Here is a 21,031-nt window from a genome sequence, read left to right as displayed (position 1 = left end):
TTCAAAAGTTACAGTCTGACTCACTAAACAATACATATTGAATCTATTGTTCCAAGATTCGAAAGACGGGATAGAAAAAGGAATTACTTAACATCACATGAGAATTATAAGCTCTTTATTTGTATGTACAAATCTGATGAACAACACCCAAAACACATGTTTGAACAGACTGAACATAAAGATAATCTCTTTATGTAAAACTGGCAACTGGGTGACGATGGGTAAGAATTGACTGTGTTCCAGGTGCAGTGACTGCAGGGGTCCAGGTCCATATGTGTAATGTGTTTTTTTAACTGAGCCTCCTCATTAGCTGCTCAATCGGCCCCAGAGGAGGGTCATCTACCCAACAGTGACGAGACAAACATTTTAGCTACAACATAGAGAAAAACTAAATGAATCAGATATCATCGCCACTGACAGAAAGTCTGTCAAAGTCCAAAATAAAAAATGGTTGAAGGTTCACAACAGGAAAGTCCACTATCCCGTACTTTTGTGAAGAATCTCACAATGAGATGTAACGCTCATTCTGACATAGCTGCTTCATTAGGAAAATATATATAACAGTCAGTACAGATGATTTCAAACATATTCTAGCTTAACTTTGCTCTTGTAGTATTAGTGACAGCACTATGAGCAGAACTTCGGTTCCTTCAGCCCTGAAACGATTCATCACGTTGACAGGCAAACACCAGCTGCAGTGGAGGGGGTCAGCATATCATCCAGTCTGCTGTGACCACACACATCATCATTGTTTTTTTCTTCCTCACATCACAAACATCTAGAAAGGGAGACTTCTGCATAACTGGGTACATTTTGATACAGATCGACCTTTTTTGTGTGTCGATTACTGCAGTGCCATGAGCTTATGTGATGCTTTTCTGCAGCAGCAAGTGTCTCTAAAGTAGTATTTACATAATGCATCAACACCCTTGTCACAGAAGTAATTAAAGCAATATTTCTGTCTCAAAATATAGGCTAATCATTTGCTTCTCTGAATTTGTGGTTCATGTTTTTGAGTGGAGAAGAATTTCGTTTCACAAATAATTTAGCTGGATCCTGTAACTAATGTTTTCCGACCGAGTCATGGGGGCTGGCTGCTATAGCTGGAGCATGCATGCTTTTGTCAAGTAACTCACTTTACAATAAGGAGCACTGGTTGATCTTCCTACAGACAAGCAGCCAAGCAGAACACACACACACACACACACACACACACACACACACACACACACACACACACACACACACACACACACACACACACACACACACTCACACACACACACACACACACACATTCACACACAGTCATACAAGCACAGAATTAAAGTTGGGCCCATGTTTATGGTGCCATGGCTGTGAGGAGTGAGCTTTGAGAAGCTTCTGGAGCATAGTTTACGATAGAAGGGGGTTCATCCTACTGCTGGCAGTCCTTTTTACTGTGAGGACGATTTCCCAGAAAATGATCAACCTCTGTGGCGATGGCGGGTGTCATCTTTGGAATAACCTGGGGTCCAGAAAACAAAGGGAGAGCACACAATCAGTGCCTGTTTGGCATTACCACATAATGACATGATTATCCAAAATAGGGTTTTGAAGGAAATTGTCTTAATACTTGAATTGCTCCCAGATTCTCTGTTAGTTGCTTCGGATTAGAGGATCCCAGCAGCACTGAGCTCACTCCCTCGTTCCTCAGGCACCAGGCTGCAGAGAAGAAATTTGTACAGTGGCTCTTGTGGTATCAAGGTATGAGGCAGTAGGTAGAGAAACACTGAATTTTGTATTGAGCAGCACATTCTATCGTTGCCTACACAGGAAATAGAAAGCTGTGAGTTAATGTTGTCCCTTACCTATGGCCAGCTGAGGCAAAGTACATCCAAGCTTCTCCGCAATATGAGTGAGTTCCTTCAGCTTGGCTTGTTGTTTTCTTCCATCTTCACTCGTTATTTTCTCCCTCAACCACTGGTATGGCTACAGGAGCAGTAAAAGTGAAATAATTATCACTAGGATAGGACTCTGAAGAGCTAAAACCGCTGCAGTCCCCTATGAAACCAGTTTTTTAATCCACTAGATCCAGATTTTTCCTTGGATCTGCACCAAATTGCAAAAATCTGCCGCTGATCAGGATGAAAAACAAAATGTAATTCTTCTTTGGATCGTATCCCGCTAACTAACAAACAAACAAATGTAGACTAAATCATTGGCGGAGGTAATTACACCTAAAACAGGCAATAATAATAACCTCAACCATATTATGGTTGTATTAGCTTGATTTAAGACATATGGCACTATAAGCGGGTCTAATGATTTTTTTTTTTATACCTTCATCGACGCCCTGGAGGCGTCTGGGATGGCGTTTTCATACTTTCCAGTGATGATGCCACAGGCCAGGGGGGACCAAGAGACCACACCCACACCTACGGTACAAGAGTTACCACTCAAATCTGTCACAGCCATAAATGTTTCCCAATAATGCTAAACCTCTTGAGAGAGCTGTAGACTCACCTATCTTATGGTAGAGCTCTGGTAGCTGAGTTTCCACTTTATCCCTCTGGAAGAAATGGTACTCAGCCTGCTCACACACGGGTGGAATCAGATTAAACTGCCTGGCCACAGAGTACGCCTCCTGATTGAATGTGATTAGGGAATAAAAAGAAAAGAGAGGTGTTCAAGGAGGAGGAAAAGGCAAATACTGACCTTTATGCAAAAATATTTTGGGGGGTTTATAGCGCTGGTAGTTCAGAGAAGGCAACATGGAGATGAGAAGCGGTCACATTTATTGTATCTCATTATGGGCTACTAAGTATGTTTTAGCTAAATCAGCGCTTTCACAATAAAAAGCCTTTTCCTGAAATATTTTAGGAAATATAAGACGTTTTGACAGTGTTAGTAATTAAGAAAGTAAATGTGTATTTTTATAAAGAATATGATCACAGGGATAGTAAAGAATAACGAATAATTTTTAAATGTTTTTTTAATTTAAAAAAAAAAAAAAAAATCAATTGTCCAGCACTTAATAGAGTCAACTTTCTCAAGAACTCTATATCATGGGAACAAGAATTTGTTTTCCATCACTCACCATGATCTCCATGGCGGACCACCGTGATGTCCCCCAGTACATGGACATCCCCTGGTTGATCACATGTGTCATTGCTCTCACGATCTCTGTCAAATGTCCAAGAGCAGTTACATTATCAATAACTGAACAGCGGATGGCGCCACAATTTCAAGTTTTGAATTGAAACATCACAACTCCTATTACTTTCACGAGAGAATTTGACTTAAAACTGCACTTGAGGATGATTTCCAGATTACTTCAACAACTTAATACATAATTATAACAATAACAATAACAAAAACAACAGCAATAACCATCATAATCATAATAATAATGTTTAGTTTCATAGCACTGTTTATTTACTTTCTTTCATGCTTTATAAGGAAGAAATGATATTAGACAGGTAGATAAAATAAAAAAATAGATAGGATAACAAAGTGGATAATTGAAATTTGTTGAGCGTCTTGTAACAAAGGCTCGTCTCCATTTAAACTCATATGTAAGCATAAATGACTCGCTGGGCTCACACTAACTAATGTGACCAAGTGCCACAGGGGTTAAATGAAGGGACGCAGCCAGCCTTGGCAAAATGTTGCTCGTGCAGTTTAACAAAGTACAACTGAACAAGCTGAGGCCACAGTGCTCTTTGGTGTATCTGTGTATTTGTGCCTCAGGATGCAGCAGGGGAGTAATAGTGGGTGGATTAGAGGATAAGCAAAATTGTATTCAATAAAAACTGCTGTGAAGTCCATTCTCAAAGGAGTTTTGAAGGAGATCTGCAATAGGAGGAGGAAACACAGCGATTATCTAACAATTATTTTTGAATGTGTATCTTGCATTAACTCTCTAATTTATCTGTAATTGCTTTAGCCTGAAAATGTGCAGTAAGCCCATCAATGAAACATCTGCTGTAATTAGCCCAGTGCAACTTCTGGGTGGAAAGTATGAAGAGTGAAAATGAGGATGAAGAGTTTAGACCACAGGAGAGTGTGATTAAAAAAAGAGGAAATCCTTTTGATCAGTGCTTCTCTCTCTGGACCGAAATGTAGCTCAGTGAGAGACAGAGAGCAAGTGTGCGTGTGGGTGAAGCAGGTGGGAGTGTAGAGGAATAACAGTACATGCGTGAGGGATGCGTGAGGACAGATGGAAAAACTTGTGAACCTAGTAGGAACCATGGAGGCATACACTGTTCACAAGAGTTTGTGAATATACAACCCAATATATGAATAATCCACCTCGGTGCCGGGAGGGGAAGGGCGACAACTTTGATTCACAGCAACAACCATGCTAGTTTAAGATTAGTGAATCATCGAGTCCCACACCAGAGGCTCAAGTGAGATGTCCAAAACACCATCAACTCAACTCACAGAAAGCCACTGCAATTTTCAAGTAGGGTTACAATGTGGGTTTGAACACCATGTACTGTGTTGGAATGTGATAGGTGTACAATTTAAATAAGAATATCGCTGCAACTCTTATAAATGTACATGAAGCTACAAAGGCAGCACAAAGGCTGCAAACAGGCTCTCTATTGCCTCCTGGTGGATGGCTGCAGAAAAGTCATAGACCCCCGCCTCCTCCATGTTAGCAGATGGGACATGTGCCTAACTAGTCGAAGAACAGGGTCAATACAATTTTCTTTGATGCTATAAAAACTAGAGATGTTCCGATGACAATTCCAGTACCTGCACTTTGGTATCAGGCTGTACTGACTACTGATCCGATACCAGTGCATTTGGAAAAACAACAACCTAAAGATGTATTTGAGCAGATGCATGCTACTAAGCCTGTATTGATGATTCCTGCCATTGTTGTGTGGTCTATTGCTAGTGTCATAATTGGAGACACATGGAACTTTCGAAGCATGAAATATTGCCAAATTGCTGACATTTTAGCGAGCTCAGGCCAACAAGACACTACTGGGAATCACTTCTTTGCTGCTCAATTAACAAGGACAATTTCCGGGAAAAGAGAATTTTGGTTTTTATATGGGTGAAAGTAATATACTTTAAAAAGACGTGCTATCGAGGGCATGTATCGGTGGGAGGTCAATACCGTAGATCCATTTCCTGATTCCTATACTGTGCAGACTCTGGCTCCAAATGATGTCTTAGCACAAGATGGCATTCAGAGATTGTGGCTCCATTGATGGAGGAAGTGGAGATATGTTGTCCATCTTGTACCTTTCTAGTTTTGTACTGGCTTACACAATTATCAAATACTGTCAATAGAATATTGTTCAGAACTACTAATTATGTTTCAGGTTGTTTCAGCTAATAAACCACGTGTGTGTTGTTTTTGTGTGAGGTCATGCATGAGACGTGTGTAAAAGTCTGGGAAACCTTGAGTGCTGAATTCACCATCGAGTCCTTATTCACTTTTGCAAATTTGCAGACTGCCTGGCTGTCATGGGCAATATCAGCTCGTCCTTGAGCCGTCTCACAGCAGCAATATGGCACAGAGTCATGAACATGTGGTCAGAACCGCAGCCAGCAGGTATCACAGCGTGTGAATGAAAACATTCAACACACATGAGGAAGTCTCTGGAGGAAGTGTCAATGTGACTGTCTTTTGAAAGCAAAGTCACTGCTCATCCTTCTCATGCATCCACACAGGTGATGGTGGGAGAGAAGATTCTGACTAGGCAGCCCCAGATGCGGCACCTCATTTCTGAACATTCGAGGACAGGGGTGATATTGAGGGTAAGTCCTGACTCTGAATGGCTTTGATTTGTATTTAGTATGCTGCCGTAGTCCCATTTCACTTGATTCTCCAGTGAAAAAGCCTTTGGCTGGGGGGATTATTATAAAGTCTATTTATTGATGCCATGTCTGCTCTTTTCCTCTGCCTCTGTATTCTTTATTTGTGGTGTCTGGGGGATTCTCATTTGTGCTCAACTGAATGGATTCAATTTGCTTGATATTGCTCTGTCAAATGAAAAAATTATGTTGAATGACTGGGTAGAAACATTGTGACTCGGATGGCTGGAGTCACGATGGAAACAACAAATCGACTATTGCGCAGATGTTCCTGCTCTAGGCACCATCAGCATAAAGTGAGGATCTTATGAACTCCATGTTAGATAAAATGGAAGCTTGGCCTCCAACCCCTTCAGGGCATATATCCATATCGTCTCATCACTATAAGTGACAGCTGTCAGGGCCTCGCAAAGAGAGAGGAAGTTCAATATTTGTCACATACCTCTTTTTATCATTAGAATGGATACAAGCCGAAGAAGAAACAAAGAAAATCAAGAAAACAAAGCACGAGGAGAGAAACACACAGGGAGGGATGACGGGATAACGAATAGCATTGATGGTGACAAAGGGAGACTGCGGCCATGACATCACTTTTTTGTCCTCAAGGGTAAAAGAGTTGTCTCGCACAAAGTCAGAAGCAGTTAGAGTCAGAGCAAAACACAAATGCAAAACCTACAGAAATGCAGTCACACACACCTTGTCTGTGTGTTTCTCATTTAAGCAACACAATCAAACTTCAGTGTTCTTTCGTGCAGTTCATTGATGCAGTTAATCATGTTTAAGCTTCAGGAACACGTGGGTGTGTCAATCAATACCTCGGACGTGTGCATAGCAAGTCCTACATAATGGGACAGCCCACAGAGGTAGAGGCAGTTCATATGTCTCACTTTATCGTATATTGGCGCTGCTTCTCTTAAAGAGAAGCTATTTAGGAAAAGTTAAAGTGCTAATGCATGAAGATAGCCTGTGCTGTGGGCCTGTCTGTGCATACGGCCCCGCACCCTGACCTTGTTAAAAGTGACAGACCGTCTACAGTGATTTATGACGGTGGCCTTACTCTGCTGTATTGAAGGATGAAGCAATGTGCACAATGTTGTTACACTGATAAATGAACCTACAATGTTGCAGAGCTGAGCACAACACGCTCAGAATTTATGGAAGATGATTGTCTCTCTGTTTATTTTCTATCCCCCCATCCTTGATCAACAAATCCATAAATCAAATTGAACTTTCACGTCAGTTGTCAATAGCAATTTTAGTTCATCTGCACAGGCAGCCTAAAGTGGGATGGGGCCAGCTGGGTCGGTCTGCCAGTCACCACCACTACCAGTCAAGTTTCCTGGAAGAATAAGTATGACAGATTGGCTTCCCACAGTCCGCTCGCTCCCTGGGGATCCAGTTTGGGGGGCAAAGGGGAAAGCCTGGAAAATATTTCCGTGAGACCAGTGGGGCTCCATCCTTTCAGTCGCCCACTACCTGCGGACGAGCGTTTGTACGATGGAACAGAAGAGGAGCTCAAGTTTCTGTGTTGGCCACAACACAAGACAGTTAATTGAGGAAGAAACTGGAAGTGTGCAAAAGAAAAAGAAACGGAGACGTGATGTGTGTGAAAGGCAGCACAAGAGTGTTGAAGGAGCAGAACGCACAGTAGGGCTTGTGTCCACTGAGACCGGCCCAAAAATACACCAGCTTCTCCTGAGGGGGGGCGGATAATCCTGCTTCTGAAGAACAGGGAGGGCTGGGAGCGGGTGCAGCTCAGACACCCTGTGGAAACTAGCTATCCCACAGAGACAGGGAGAGACGGAGACTGGTGGACTAAAATAGAGCTGGAGAGATGTATGTCAGATGAGACGCACACACAGAAAGACAAACCCCTTTGGTCAAAGGCAGAGGTCGCCGGTCCAGCGGGGGCGGCGGTCCTGTCAGTATTTCTCACCTTCTCATGTTACAGAACACGTGCATTGTCACCACCACAGCCCTCCGCCAGCCCCTCTGGGGTCAGGACTCACTCACCCTCCATAGGAGTGTTGCCGTCTGGCCGGTTTGCAAAAACCACGTCCACATACTCAAGTTGCATCCTCTGGAGGGAGCCCCTTAAACCTGAAGAGCAAAGGAGGAAAGAAGATGAGAAATGTACAATATTTAAGAGTGTTTGCTTGTCATCATCCAAAGTGTTAAAAGATCAATAAATAGGTCTGATTCCCAATAACATGATTTGTAAAACCACATCCCATAAGCCAGGAGCTTTATCCTTCACTCATATTGTGGTATTAGCGGTAAGAAAGATGTATCACTTGCTCACATGTCTGGATGATACTGTGAGTCTCCAGGAGACTTATCACAGTATCATCGAGCCATGTGAGCAAAAGATAAATCTTGTCCCTTGATACGTGCAGACATGGACACATTGGTCTGGATCTGCACAGAAGACCGATTATCCCCTTGTGCATATACAACTAGCCAGCCCCGCCATGTGGATCAAATATATAAAGGTGAAGTTTTATAATAAAATGTGTCTGTTTTTGCAGCACGCTCACGCTCAGTGATCCCCCAAACTGTGGACAGAAAATAGAGAGTGCTATCCTTTTTTCACTGACACTTTGTCACCAGGTTAAAGGAAAAATGGGGTGAATTGGATCCTAGGGGGGTTTGAAGTCAGCATGATCACAAACGTGGCAAAGTCACAGTTGACCACATGTGACTCAAGGGCCCGCCAGCTGCTACTGGCCTGCAGCATCTTTTGACAGAGCTCATGAGCAAATCCGAGTTGTCATGTTCAGTCTGGTAAAGAGCCAATGTTGTGGGAATCTGAGTTCAAGTTTTCCATACACCAAAATATGACATAGTTCTCAAAATAACCACAGTCTTTATCAATCTGATGTCCCATCATTACCCGGGGGATGATTTATTCTTTCTGACCGTTTTATCTAACAGGAGATGATTGACAGAGAAAGCTTGTTTGAGATTAATTAAAAACCTCTCTGTGTAACATAATGATGGTTTCCGCACATCATCAGCTGCTCATCCACTCAGAGCTGGGCAGATTAATCTTATACTCCAATTTTTTTTCCTTCTTCAGTTTAATCACTTAATTATTAAGGCCAGTAAAAAGGAAAGCTGTCATTAGGCTGGAGGGCATCATGGTTCTATCACGGACTGGATATAAAGATAGACGACACATCTCCACCTCCTCCTGTCCTGGATACGGGTGTCGTCCAATCTCACGCTCCTGTTGTCATTTGGAACCAGAGTCTAGCGATTGTGGAGTGCAGCGAGGTTCCAATACAATACGCATGACCAATCACAACTCAGTCTCAGCTGTCAATCATGACATTTCGCCCCATTATTTTAATAGCACCAGATAATTAGCCGGCGAAACTTAAAGAAACTAAGAGACTTAGAGAAATAAATATTTAATGTGTATTTTGACTATGTCTCATCTGCTAACACGGCAGAGCTGGGGTTATGACCTGTACTGCAACCAGCCACCAGGGGGCTATCATGGGGTTTTGACTTTGTGTCGTCCATCTTTATAAACTTTCTATGGGTTTAATGAGGTGAAGGAGGGTTCCTTGATATTCGTTTCCTTTTTTTCATTTTAGGTTACCGTCAAAAACACAGAGCTGCCAAATTTGCACAGCTACAATGTCAGAAACAGTCATTATGTTTCATTCACAGCGAGACTTTCAAAAGGTCAGACAGAGAATTTCAGGATAAATCAGTGTCGAGCTGAGTTCAGCCCACAATCTCCTGGAGAGAAGGAGCCTATGTGGAGGAAAAAACAGGCACCACACCTGTGCGATCTTTTTTCCTGGTTGTGTGTACACAACCAAACAACTCAAAGCCGAGAGGATAATAAGAAAGAAGGAGGTCAGGAAAAAAAAAAAGGTGGCACTCATTTCTTTGGCTCGGCTTTCGGCATCTGTTTGAGGAGTGACTCCACACACCGAGGAGAGGATGAGAGGGCAACGAGCTCACGTCAGCAGATCCGACCCCTCTCACACACACAGAGGAGAACAGATGAAAGATGAAAAGCAAACACAGGGGGCTGTCACAAAGGAGGACAGCCGAGTAACGCAGAGACACGGCACTCTTGAGTGTGTGTGAGTGTGCGTGGCAGATAAGTGCCAGAGGCTTCCTCGACGCCCGCTAATCCCAGCTCTCCCCACCACCGATGGAACCACATATTCCTCCTTCTGTCAGCTGCACTCCCACAGTCCCAGAATCACCCATTACATGGATCTTAATCTGAGCCTGCACCGTCATCACGAGCAGTTCCGGCTGTCGCGTGGATAAGCCAGAGTTCACTGACTTTGAATATTTTCGGAGCTGAGGAAAGGTGATAAACAACAAACCCAGACAACAGATACCTCCGATTATGAATAATACATTTAATGATGTGTTCAACAAAAGCCTCTTTGAAACTGTCGAGGAATCTATTTGTGCCGTGAGGAAAACTGTGAATTTAGAGAATTTGGCCTCGCTGTCACCTCAGAGTTCATCAGCGCTGATCTCTGCTATTGATCATATGTTGTGACAGGCCCTGAAACCGAAATGTCACTGCACAGGTCTAATCATTCACTGGCTGGAAGACGAGAGGAAGACAATGTCACCAGTTGTTTGACTCAGCCAATTCATTAGCCTGTGGTGACATGTGCCACACCGGCGTTGACAGGGACACCTTTCTCTCACAGATGCTACCGATTTCATGTGGACAGGCAAACTCAGTTTAACTTATTAGCAATGACACCTTTACTTCCCCGGTTTGGTATCAGCTCTCTCAATTTAGCCTCTTTTCCACTGGTCAAAAACCCAATTAACACCCACCGACATCAGGCACTTGTCTGCAATGGGAAGGCATGGTTGAAGTTCACTTCTGGATCAAATAACTCATGGGTTTTTATCAGCAGTGATTGAGGAACTTGACACCTGAGAGAACACTTCAATGTTCTTTATCTTGGCAGTCTGCACCTTGTGATGGTTTGTATACATATTATTATTTATTATTATTTTCAGAACACATCATTTTTCCTTGTAATGTGCAAAATGCAACACTGGCAAGACAACAAAGTGAGAGAGCTTCTCAGTTTGCGCCTCGTCCTTTCAGAGAGTCAAACTCCTCTTACCGACGAGGGGACAGGAGTGTATCGCCTTTATTTGCAGGTTTGCCCACGTTTAACATATCTGTGTATTCCCGCGAAAAAAGTGATTCTCCTTCTCATTCCTTGTCCTTCTGTCCCAGCCCTCTCTGATTGTATTCCCCCCTCCCTTCTTTGGGGGTAATGTGGCAGAGGCTGCAGTGAATGCTAATAATGTGAGAAAGAGCTGAGTCACTGCAGGAGGGGCACCAGGCTGGGGGCCTTATGGTGAGTTTTTTTTTTTTAATGCGCTGCGGATTGGGCCAAGGTCATAGGAAAAGTTTGTCATTACATGCATGAGCGAGGCCAAAACTCTTCTGAAAGAGGAGTGAAGAGGGTAGGAGGGGATGCTGCGAAGTTTGTCGCACTCTAGGCTCTAACAGTTTCTTAGAAAGTCACAGATTTCAAATGAACAGATATGAATGATGAGATTGGATGTGAGATCGCCTCATCAAAATTCATCCGCCAGCATGTGCTGAGAAGAATCAAAGAGGGCGGAAGGAAAAGAGATAAAAGAGGGAGATTACAGGAGTGTAGCGGGGTCTCAGAGTGATGGGGTGATAGGAAGGGTAAAGCGGAGGAGAGGAAATCGACTTGTTACCTTCAATGATGTGTTTTCTGTTGAGGCCTCTCTCTGTCTCTGCTCTACAACAGGAGGGAGAGAAGGGCATGTCACGGGTGTGAAGATACATTCCTGCCCATACATACAATTGAAGCACATTACTGCCTGCATAACAGAATACACATTACTGAAGACAATTACACCCACTCCCCAGTGGGCCCATAGAACAGAGTGTACAATGTGTCTAAACAGTGAACAGAGGCATTGTCACGGTTCACCTCCCAGTTTGAACAATTTAAATTATTATAATGGTTTAAAAAAATAAATATTGAAGCTGTTATGCTTTTAAAATGTTTGTGTGCCCTGGAAACAACACCAGCCACTTTTTAACCAACAGTTGCCGTAGTTGTTATTTATGTCCTGGTTGTGTACAGTACAAAGTAAACACATACAGGTACTTTGCTCAATTAACTACTTTCTCATTTGACATTCTACAGGCTATCATGTTAATATATATATATATATATATATATAAAATAATGTTTAAAAATTGATTTTTATGTTACTGTTAAGGAACGATAGCATTCATCTGGCTGCCGGACTAACTGAAGTGTAACATTCACCTTCCTTTCAGCTCTGTTTTGGTCTCCACCCCCCCCATTAGGGAAATATTTGACTCATTAGCAGATTACTGTTCCATTAAGTTAACTTGCTATTGTAACTACCCTTGTGTAGTATTGAGTGTGCAGTCTACAGTAAGTTTATTAGAGCAGTTTTGCTCAAAAACGAGAATGGTGACAAAGGTAAACCGAAACATTACAGGTCCTAAACTTGCGTCTTAAATTTGCAATTTAACTCATTGTATTATTGTGAACATAGGTCTTCACCACCTCCTGAGGGAAATATCTGACTCGTTAGCGGCTAAACACTTCATTATGTTCACTCACTTATCGCTACCCCTGTGTGATGCTGAGCACGCTGAGTACAATGCGACGCAGGTAAACAAAAACATTAAAGCTGTGGTTCACAAAAACCAGAACACCTGCAAACAAAGCGTGCTTATTGTGCCTCAGTGATATTTCAATAACCTGACATGTCATCTATATGATTGTCCCTGTACCTTTATTTTTCTTTCCATTTTCTTCCCATAGTTTCTTTCGGCTCCTGTGTTTCTCCTGCTTTCTCAGTTGTCTGTTATCGGCCTAGTCCTTGCTTAATTTCACACTTTCTCTTTCTGCCTCTCTCCTTCCTGTGGTGTGGCAGCCTGCCACGGTTAATGATAATAATAACAATGTTTTACAAAACAAAGGAACATGCAGTATGCCCGCCACATTTTCATGTCCCTACAAAAGGGTAAAAATGTGGAATAGATAGTACGTGTACATGGATCTGTGTTCGGGGATGAGATGCTTGACAACCCTTTCAGATGCTCACAGCTCACTCACTCGGGGGCTAAGTAGTTGTTCTCTAAATCCATCCAGTGTGGAGACTGTCTTGTAGAGAGGGTGAGCTGAAATTAAATTTACACAATTACACCGGGGCCTACTCTACTGATCTAAATCAGATACTTAAAAGGAACCAGAGGACGCTTGTGTGTGTCCTGGAGGAGCATCGGATGACTTAAACAGCAACAAAAATGTGACTAATGCAGATTGAGAGCAGAATTCCTCAGCGTGCCCTAGAAGCAGAAGGCTGAGGACGGGTAGGACGGAGCGGGTGAGAACGTGGCCATGTTGCTATGTGTGTGTGTGTATGCCACTCAGCCTGCCTGCCAGTGGCTTCTCGAAAGGGTTCAATCCCATATCACGCTCTGTGTCCGCAGGCGTACGTTTGAATGTGCAGCCTGTTGTCAGTGGGAAAGCCATCTGAGAAGCAAAACACACACACAAACACACACACACACACACACACACACACACACACACACGCACATGCATGCGTGCACACACTAACACGCGCACACCTACACACTTACTTCCCTCCCCAGTAGAGCTTTGTGGTGATCACCAGGCTGGATCTCCTGAGGGAAGAAAGACAGAAACCATCAAAGGACAAAAAGAAAACTTAAAAGTTAACTTTCTCAAAGAGATGTGTGTGTGTGTGTGCATGTGTGTCAGCATGTTCACAACTGCACGTGTGCACATGCATCCGTATCATCGTCTTATATCTTTAATGATCGCAGCGTCCTCCAGGCAACTTTCCTGCTGCAGTGTGAAGTGGCAGATGGGCTGTGCTCCTTTTTCAAACGTGTCATTCATCAAGTATGACAAATTACAGCGGAGAGGATTTTCTGTGAAATCTAACAAGATAGCTGCCTCACTCTACCTCCCTGTGAACTGGATTGGTCGTGAGATAGCGGTGAATTAATACTTATTTAAAACTTTCAGCTGTTGGAGAGAGGAATGCACAGTCGGCACCACCCACCCACACACACACTCACACACACATGCACACATTAGCACCCCTGGTGTGCATGAGTTTACAGTACATCGTTATTTCAATTGGTCTTTAATCAATTTGAACACTAAATATACACATTTTATTTATCTTTTATTGATTATTATGTGTATTATTGCTGTTATTATCATTTTTTTATTATAGATTGTCATATTAACATGCCTCAGCTTCCTTTATTTAACAGAGGTTAACAGAGGTTGGGAGAAGAACTAAACCTCCCGCTGCCCCAGCTGTGTCTCTGGCCTTGTGTAATTAGTTTATTGTCCAATTTATTCATTCCTTATTAGTTGTCGTTTTAATGAGGGACTTTTTAGGTGACATTTGACACTTACACTCCCATAGTGTCCATGATGTGTCTCGATTCAGGGGGTGCATCCTTCAGAGGACGGCCCCTTTAAATAGGCCTTTGAAAAACTGAAGACTGGACAAAAAGTCCTCACAAACTCATGCTCAATTTTCCTCACAAAGATATAAGTACAGACATACACACCCACAACTTTTAATGCAACACAAATGTTTCTACATGAGTAGCTCCCAACCTGGGGTCCTAATATAAGTCTAATGGCTCACAAGATAAAAGAAGGAATAAGAGGCAATACAAATTTCTGGCACGTCTCTGTCGGTGGGTCCATCACTTGGGTCCGGACAGAAATATCTCACAGAGGACCGGTCCTCTCTTGTTCCAACATGAAAGTGGCCCCAAGTGTAGAACAAGGTGGTTTTCTGGCCCTGAACCAAAAACCTTTGGGATAAATTGGTACAGCGATTCCGAGCCAGGCTTTAGCTCAACATTAATACCTGACCTCACTTAAGCTCTTTTGGCTGACGGGCAGCAAATCCCTGAAACCAGGATCCAAAATCTTGTGTAAAACCTTGTTGTGTGGAGGCTGTGCAGCAGCATTATAATACCAATGTGTCTGGAATGAGAGCTTCAGTGACATGTGAGCGTAATGCTCGAGTGTCCACACACTCCGATGTGCGTGTTTGTGTGTGTGTGTATTTGTGTGTATGCACATACACACATTTAAACCTATTCTTAGAACACATTGAGAATCTTCGAGATTGTACTTTACCTCCAGCACTTTTTCTTGATGATGTTTCCCAGGATTATCTCTGCTCTATGAAGAGAAATACACACACACACACACACACACACACACACACACACACACACACACACGATGATGGGATTATAGATTATCTCACGCTGCCATTTCTTTCAGAGGATGTAAGCATGACTGTTATCTGCCAAACATCTGCAGCATGAATATCTGATTCAAACTCAGAAGGAGTTCAAGATAAAGACCAAACGCCTCTTGTGTCGTACGCCTGAACTTCACCAGCAACCTTGAAATTAATATTCATCCCCATGCGGCTGCACTGGGTCCCCGCATTATTCAACGCGACAATGTCCAGACCTATCAAGTTGGAAGGAGCTGTGAACATAATGGGCAGCCTCCAGTGATGAATATGATTATGTTAATCACTTTAGAGTCGAGGCTAGCTTTCATTTTTTGGCCTCCTCTGGTGACTAATTTCTGCTCTGGGGCTGAACCCAGTTAACTTCTTGTGTCCCGTGAGGGAGGAGAGCTGTGCAAAGACCAGAGATTCTGCGGTTGTGGGATGGATGCGGTCGCAAATAAGAGGCGTCACTCACTTCCCCCCCGCGTAGACCTCTGCTGTGTCGAACAGGTTGACCCCGCTCTCGTAGGCGATGGTCATCAGCTGCTCCGCCACCTGACAAAGACGAGAGAAGTTGGCGCTGATTGACTCCAGTGTGGTTTTAATACGTGGCCATAAATATTATTCAAATTACACCTTTGAGAGAAAACAAGGATGAGGATGAGAAATTCCCTGTAGTAAAGCAAGGAGAGTGAAAATGCAGCTGAGATCCTCTTTAACAGGAAGACTGTACAGGCTGCTTGTTGATTAAAGTTGTTTACTGCTCGATATATTTCTCAGACTCTTTTGACCTAGTTCTCGAGCCTGCGGTTCATGCAGAGCCGTACATCGGTCTTTCTCCTGCTGTACTTGTCTCCCTGTTTTGTTTTGGTTATTTTATTTATATTTGTGTCAATTAGTCCCAGTGGTCGTCAGGCGGTGATGAGCTGTCCCCAATTCAGTGTCCCCCCCCCATTCATGGTCAGAACGAGCCACTGAGGCAGGACCCACTGACAGGGAGGAGTAGGACCGGACCACTTGGCCTTGGTAGAGCCAACAGGGACAATGATTAACGTGGCCCTACTCACACTCATTTGCCAGCTCAAGGAATAATAAAAGATTTCCTCCGCTCATGAGCTGTGATTCCTGAAAGATGGAACTGAGATTGCATCTTACCTCATCGGAGATCTGACCTCCAAATGTTACCCACGTGCCTGTGGAGGGGAACGTCAAAGATGTCAAAGAGTTTTGAAACAAACAAACAAAAAAAAACATAAAAGACCTTCGGCATTTAAAAAGCTGGGGCACTGTTTAAGTCAAGCATTAATTCTTACATTGACATTTTGGCTTGGACACATGACACATGACAAGAACACCATAAACACCCTACAGCCATCACAGCCAAACGTCAGGGTTGAGTGCTGATAGATTGAAAGAGAAAAGGCCCAATGAATGTCACATCAGTATCTAATGTTTGAAGATGTGACGAATTCAACAGAATTTGTTAAATTGTGAAGAGCATTTTTGTCTGTTAGCAGGATTACACAAAAACTACTGGATGGATTACCAGCAACCTTGGTGAAAAGATACAGCATGAATCGGGGAAGAAAGCCATTAAATCCAATTTATGGTAGCTCCGGATCGGGGGTCTGGGAATCCTTTCTTGACATTGCCTGATTAAAGTATTGGCTCATAGATCTCGATGACAAAAATCCGGCTTTTTTAGGGGACTGACATTACATTTCATTTAGCTGACGCTTTTATCCAAAGCCACTTACAATAAGTGCATTCAACCATGAGGGTACAAACCCAGAACAACAAGAAAGTACAATTTTCTTCCAGAAAGCCAAACTACAAGTGCTATAAGTAAGTGGCATATAAGTACTATCTATGAGTGTGTGCAATAGAATGTACAGCATCTTCTCTGAAGTGGTTTGGTTCATGCTCTGGTTCTTTCACTGAAAAGTAGAGGCTATAGTTCGTTAATAGGCTTTGCTAATATCTTGTCTGTCTTATCTTGTTTTGTCCTCATCGGTCCTATGCTTTCCTTGCATGATTTGCTCCTAGATGAAGAAGGTCACCCCTGTCCGTTAAGGTTAGGGATCTGTTTGTTTGTCGGTTTGTTTGTTTCGTGAGCAGGATAAGGTAAAAACTGCTATACAGATTCCCACAAGTCATGGTGCAAGGATGGGACACCGGCCAAGGAGGGGCTCATTAAACTTTGATAAGGATTCAAAACAAAGGGGTGGATCCAGGATTTCTTTTCCAATTTTTTTAACATTGTGAGACAGGCCATTGACATTTTACCCATTTTCCAGGTAATGAGTCTGTGCAATAAGGTGCGGATCCAAATAAACATCTGGATACAGCAGATGTAGTTGCATTGAGTCGCTTTAAGGTAAAACAAAATAGGGCTACAGAACTGTAACTATACATGAAGCTGAGGTAATGTGGACTCAGTAGGAAACCAACATTTCTTTTTATATCCCATTGCCTTTTTATCATGCGACAAATGTTAAACAGATGGGGATTTGCTTCTTTGCCTACCACTGGCTCATTTACGGTTTAGGTTGTGTTGACCATCGATGAGCGCTGACTGCAGTTGTGTATGATGCAGTCAGGGGAGGCTCCAGCTTCTCTCCTTCCTTCAAACAGAATAGGCTGAACAGAGGTTTTGTTATAATTTGTCATTCTCTCCTCCCAGTCTCCTGTTGCCTGATCCTGTCACATGCTGCATGCCATCTCCCTCTAATGAGAAATAATGCAGAAGTTGTTGTTAAATCTGCAAAAGTGCAACTGCAGCACAGAGGCTGGCAAAGTTTGGCAGCAGATATGTGTCAGATTATTTTCTAGGCCTGCAAAAAGTCATGTAATAAAAAAAAATCGAATTATTATGTGCTACCCAAAGTTTAAGACTATACAGTTACATTGTTTTTCTTGATTTATGGGCTGATGCATTTCTCGAGTAAATATATGAGCATTCACTCTCTGTGTGCGTGGCTCAGTAGACAGCAAGTCGTTCAATAACCAAAAAGTCGGTGGTTTGATTCCCAGCTCCTCCAGTCTTGGCTCCCAAAATCTGGCTTAACCTCTCTTTTCCACCAGCTTCATGCAAAGAGACATCAGCCATAAAATAAATGCAATCTGCCACAAGATAAAACACTAATGATAAGTTGCACTATTTAAGTCAACAATACACAAATCCATGTATCTCACATCGTCTTGGGTCTTGTGAGGCCACCTCCATCCTCACACAAGTGAATGCACTCATGCACACTACAGTGATACTAGGAAGAGCAGCACAGCGTGAACACCGAATTTTGTTAGACTTTCGATTTTCTGCTCCCACTCTTCCGTCGCCTGATCCTGTCACATGCTGCTCCTGTCGTGTCCCAGTAATGAGAAATAATTACAGAAGCTGGTGTGAAATCTGTAGTTGACCTGACTGGTGAAGGCTGAGCCCCATTTTTCTAGGCTGGCAATGATCAAATGTAAAATTATTGTTCTCAATGATTATCTAGTGCACAACCTGACGCCAATTTGAAAATACACTACTTAACTTTCTACTGAAAGATAAAGGAGAACATATACACCATTCGTGTCTGAACAGTAATGTGATTCCACTGGCAGAAGCTATTAGCTTGTCTCCTCTTAAAGACTGTAGCGAGGAGGAAGACTGCATGAAAGAAGAAAATAATCTACCTTCACTAAAACCACATTTTAAAACTTTAATTTTACCTTTTCAAGTTTAGCCGTTTTTGTGTGGATTAAAGAAAGGAGTTATAATATGTTAATCAGTCTTCTTTAGAGGTGCTGGTACAGTAGAATTTGCTGTCGACTCCGAGATTTAATCATTTGCTAAATTAAGCTTTCCCTGAAAAATGTCTAAATCTGAACATGCAGTTCAGACAGTGAACCCACATGGAATGAAACACTAAAGAGACATTTTTTGATCCCCACAGTCGATTTCCTTCCCCCTTGCTCCTTTCTACAGAAAATTTGTACAAGGCGGAATCAATGTTTTGCTCAAGGGCACTTCTGCACGGCTGTGACTTGCCAATATTGAGGCTTGATACTAATCTTTTTAAGAGGTTTCCCCGTTTAATATTCCTCCGTTTTGTTCTGTGCTGCTGAGTCTGAAATCCCTGCAGAGACAATCAAGTATCTCATTCAGAGACTTTCTATCATTAAGACGGCCATTAGGGTATAATAAACTAAGTGGAGGGATGTGGTATCAGTCAAGGACAAACTTTTGGCACGGATCTTTATATTTTTTATATTTATACAACATAGGGCAATTGGCCCAAATACAAATCTGGATCTTTAAGATTTTAATGTAACTTGGCAGAAGGACCCATGGGCCTTCTAGATACTAGTGCAATGCCCGTTCTGAACCTGCTCGGTTGGAATGAGTCTGCGGTGATGCTGGTTGTAACTTTCTTTCTTAAACTGTAAAAGTGACCTGCAGCAATTGAGCCATGGCGAGTAACGACCTGCTGCAGGACCCAGTCCACAGAGTCATGAAGCTGCTGCACTAAGAGCTGTTCACCTGTTTACTCAAAGTTCAGTGAAGCCTGACTCAGTACGCAGAGCCCGAACTGGAGAACTTGTGGTCGTAATCGAGAGTGCGTGATAGAAAGTGTTAATTTATATTGACGAGTCTCAGTCGCCGTGGCTGCAGAGTGCTGGTAACCTGTTTATAACAAGTTAATAATAATTAACTTTGGATTGTACAAATCTCCCAGAATTCGATACAGCCCTTCTAGGGGCTCTTAACAATACACATACTAAGTGTTAAGCTGGTAAGATGAACAGTTCTCAAGATTTGCGTTCCACATACACACCGAGAGAGATTTCTGGACTTAGCAGATGATGTAGATATTCTGTATCTTTATGTGTGTGTGCACTTTGGTGTAGATTCAAATGAAAATCTGGGATCTGGTGAATTTAACTGTGGTTTCTTAAGGGGACCTTGACAGAGGTATGACATTCCAGATATATTCAGTATCTTCGTGGGTCTGCGCAACCGTGCATCATTATTTTGCTTTTGTAAAGTTAATTAATGTTTAGAGACACACCCTTAACGAGAGACATGGCACACACATGCTGCAAGACAACACACATGCACATATAAAGACATGGCCAGTGCACACACTCCAGCGAATCAGTCCCATGAACATGACTGTGAGCATTCACCCTCCGGCGTGCATTGGATATGTGAGATAACTGTGTTTGTTTGAAACTGATGCTGTTGATCAAATATTAGCAGGGGAAATATTACATCCCTGCAAACAGCTGCTTGTTCTCCCTCATGACTTTACATATGTGTAGGAAAGATTCATGAGATTGAGACTGGTGTGAAATGACTTAATGATATTCAGGAGAACGTGCTGTGTCTACATTCCCTCCGCACACACTCACACACAGACACACAGACGTGTTGGGTTTGCACTCGGGTGCTCGTGATATCATTAGACATGTACCTCCTAAGCTAATCATATGTACTCACCGAGCCCCAGACACGAGACACGCAATCCAGATTTCCCGAGGTTCCTATGAAGAAAAAGCAGAGTATGAAGTGGAGTTGATTTTGCTCCGTTTGTCATCGGTCAAGTTTAGATTCAGTAACAATGTTTAGGATCAAATTACGGTCCAGGATATTTTGTCCTTGAGGAATAATGTTGTCATTGCGTCACTTTGGGTGTTAACAAGTTTGTAGCTGTAAGAATATGTGGTGGATGTGTCACATTTGTGCAGGGATTTTTTCAATAGTGAGTTTTCTCAAAGTCTGAGAGACAGACACGCAAATTTGAAATTCCAGCTACAAATCTCGAGCTATAAGTACAAACCCTGAGTAACCAATCAGAGTGCTGTCCCCTGACCACCCAATCAGATG

At 42.7% G+C, this 21,031-nt stretch overlaps 1 protein-coding gene across 1 annotated transcript; it reads right to left on the bottom strand.

The window, feature by feature from the left end:
• Positions 1 to 98: 98 nt before the first annotated feature.
• kcnab1b (potassium voltage-gated channel subfamily A regulatory beta subunit 1b) lies at positions 99 to 20,690 on the bottom strand. The gene is made up of 13 exons (XM_053437924.1): positions 20,645 to 20,690; positions 16,312 to 16,349; positions 15,632 to 15,711; positions 15,048 to 15,092; positions 13,493 to 13,537; positions 11,557 to 11,600; positions 7,831 to 7,917; positions 3,080 to 3,165; positions 2,506 to 2,626; positions 2,323 to 2,417; positions 1,851 to 1,971; positions 1,616 to 1,704; positions 99 to 1,507 (listed from the first exon to the last, which is right to left on the bottom strand). The coding sequence occupies exons 3-13, from the start codon at positions 15,694 to 15,696 to the stop codon at positions 1,418 to 1,420; spliced, it is 888 nt and encodes a 295-aa protein (XP_053293899.1). The 5' UTR covers positions 15,697 to 15,711; positions 16,312 to 16,349; positions 20,645 to 20,690; the 3' UTR covers positions 99 to 1,417.
• Positions 20,691 to 21,031: the final 341 nt, after the last annotated feature.

The sequence above is a fragment of the Pleuronectes platessa genome, chromosome 13 (assembly GCF_947347685.1).
Source record: "Pleuronectes platessa chromosome 13, fPlePla1.1, whole genome shotgun sequence".
Taxonomy (NCBI): Eukaryota; Metazoa; Chordata; class Actinopteri; order Pleuronectiformes; family Pleuronectidae; genus Pleuronectes; species Pleuronectes platessa.
This window is presented reverse-complemented; position numbering and strand designations above follow the sequence as displayed.

Bases quoted from the DNA above. Each gene is read 5' to 3' on its own strand.
- kcnab1b (XM_053437924.1), bottom strand. From the start codon at position 15,696: ATGACCATCGCCTACGAGAGCGGGGTCAACCTGTTCGACACAGCAGAG. The intron at 15,093-15,631 runs GTGAGTGACGCC...TTCTCTTCATAG, and splicing joins GAGGTCTACGCGGGGGGGAA to AGCAGAGATAATCCTGGGAA. The intron at 11,601-13,492 runs GTAAGTGTGTAG...CTCCTGTTGTAG, and splicing joins AAGCTCTACTGGGGAGGGAA to AGCAGAGACAGAGAGAGGCC.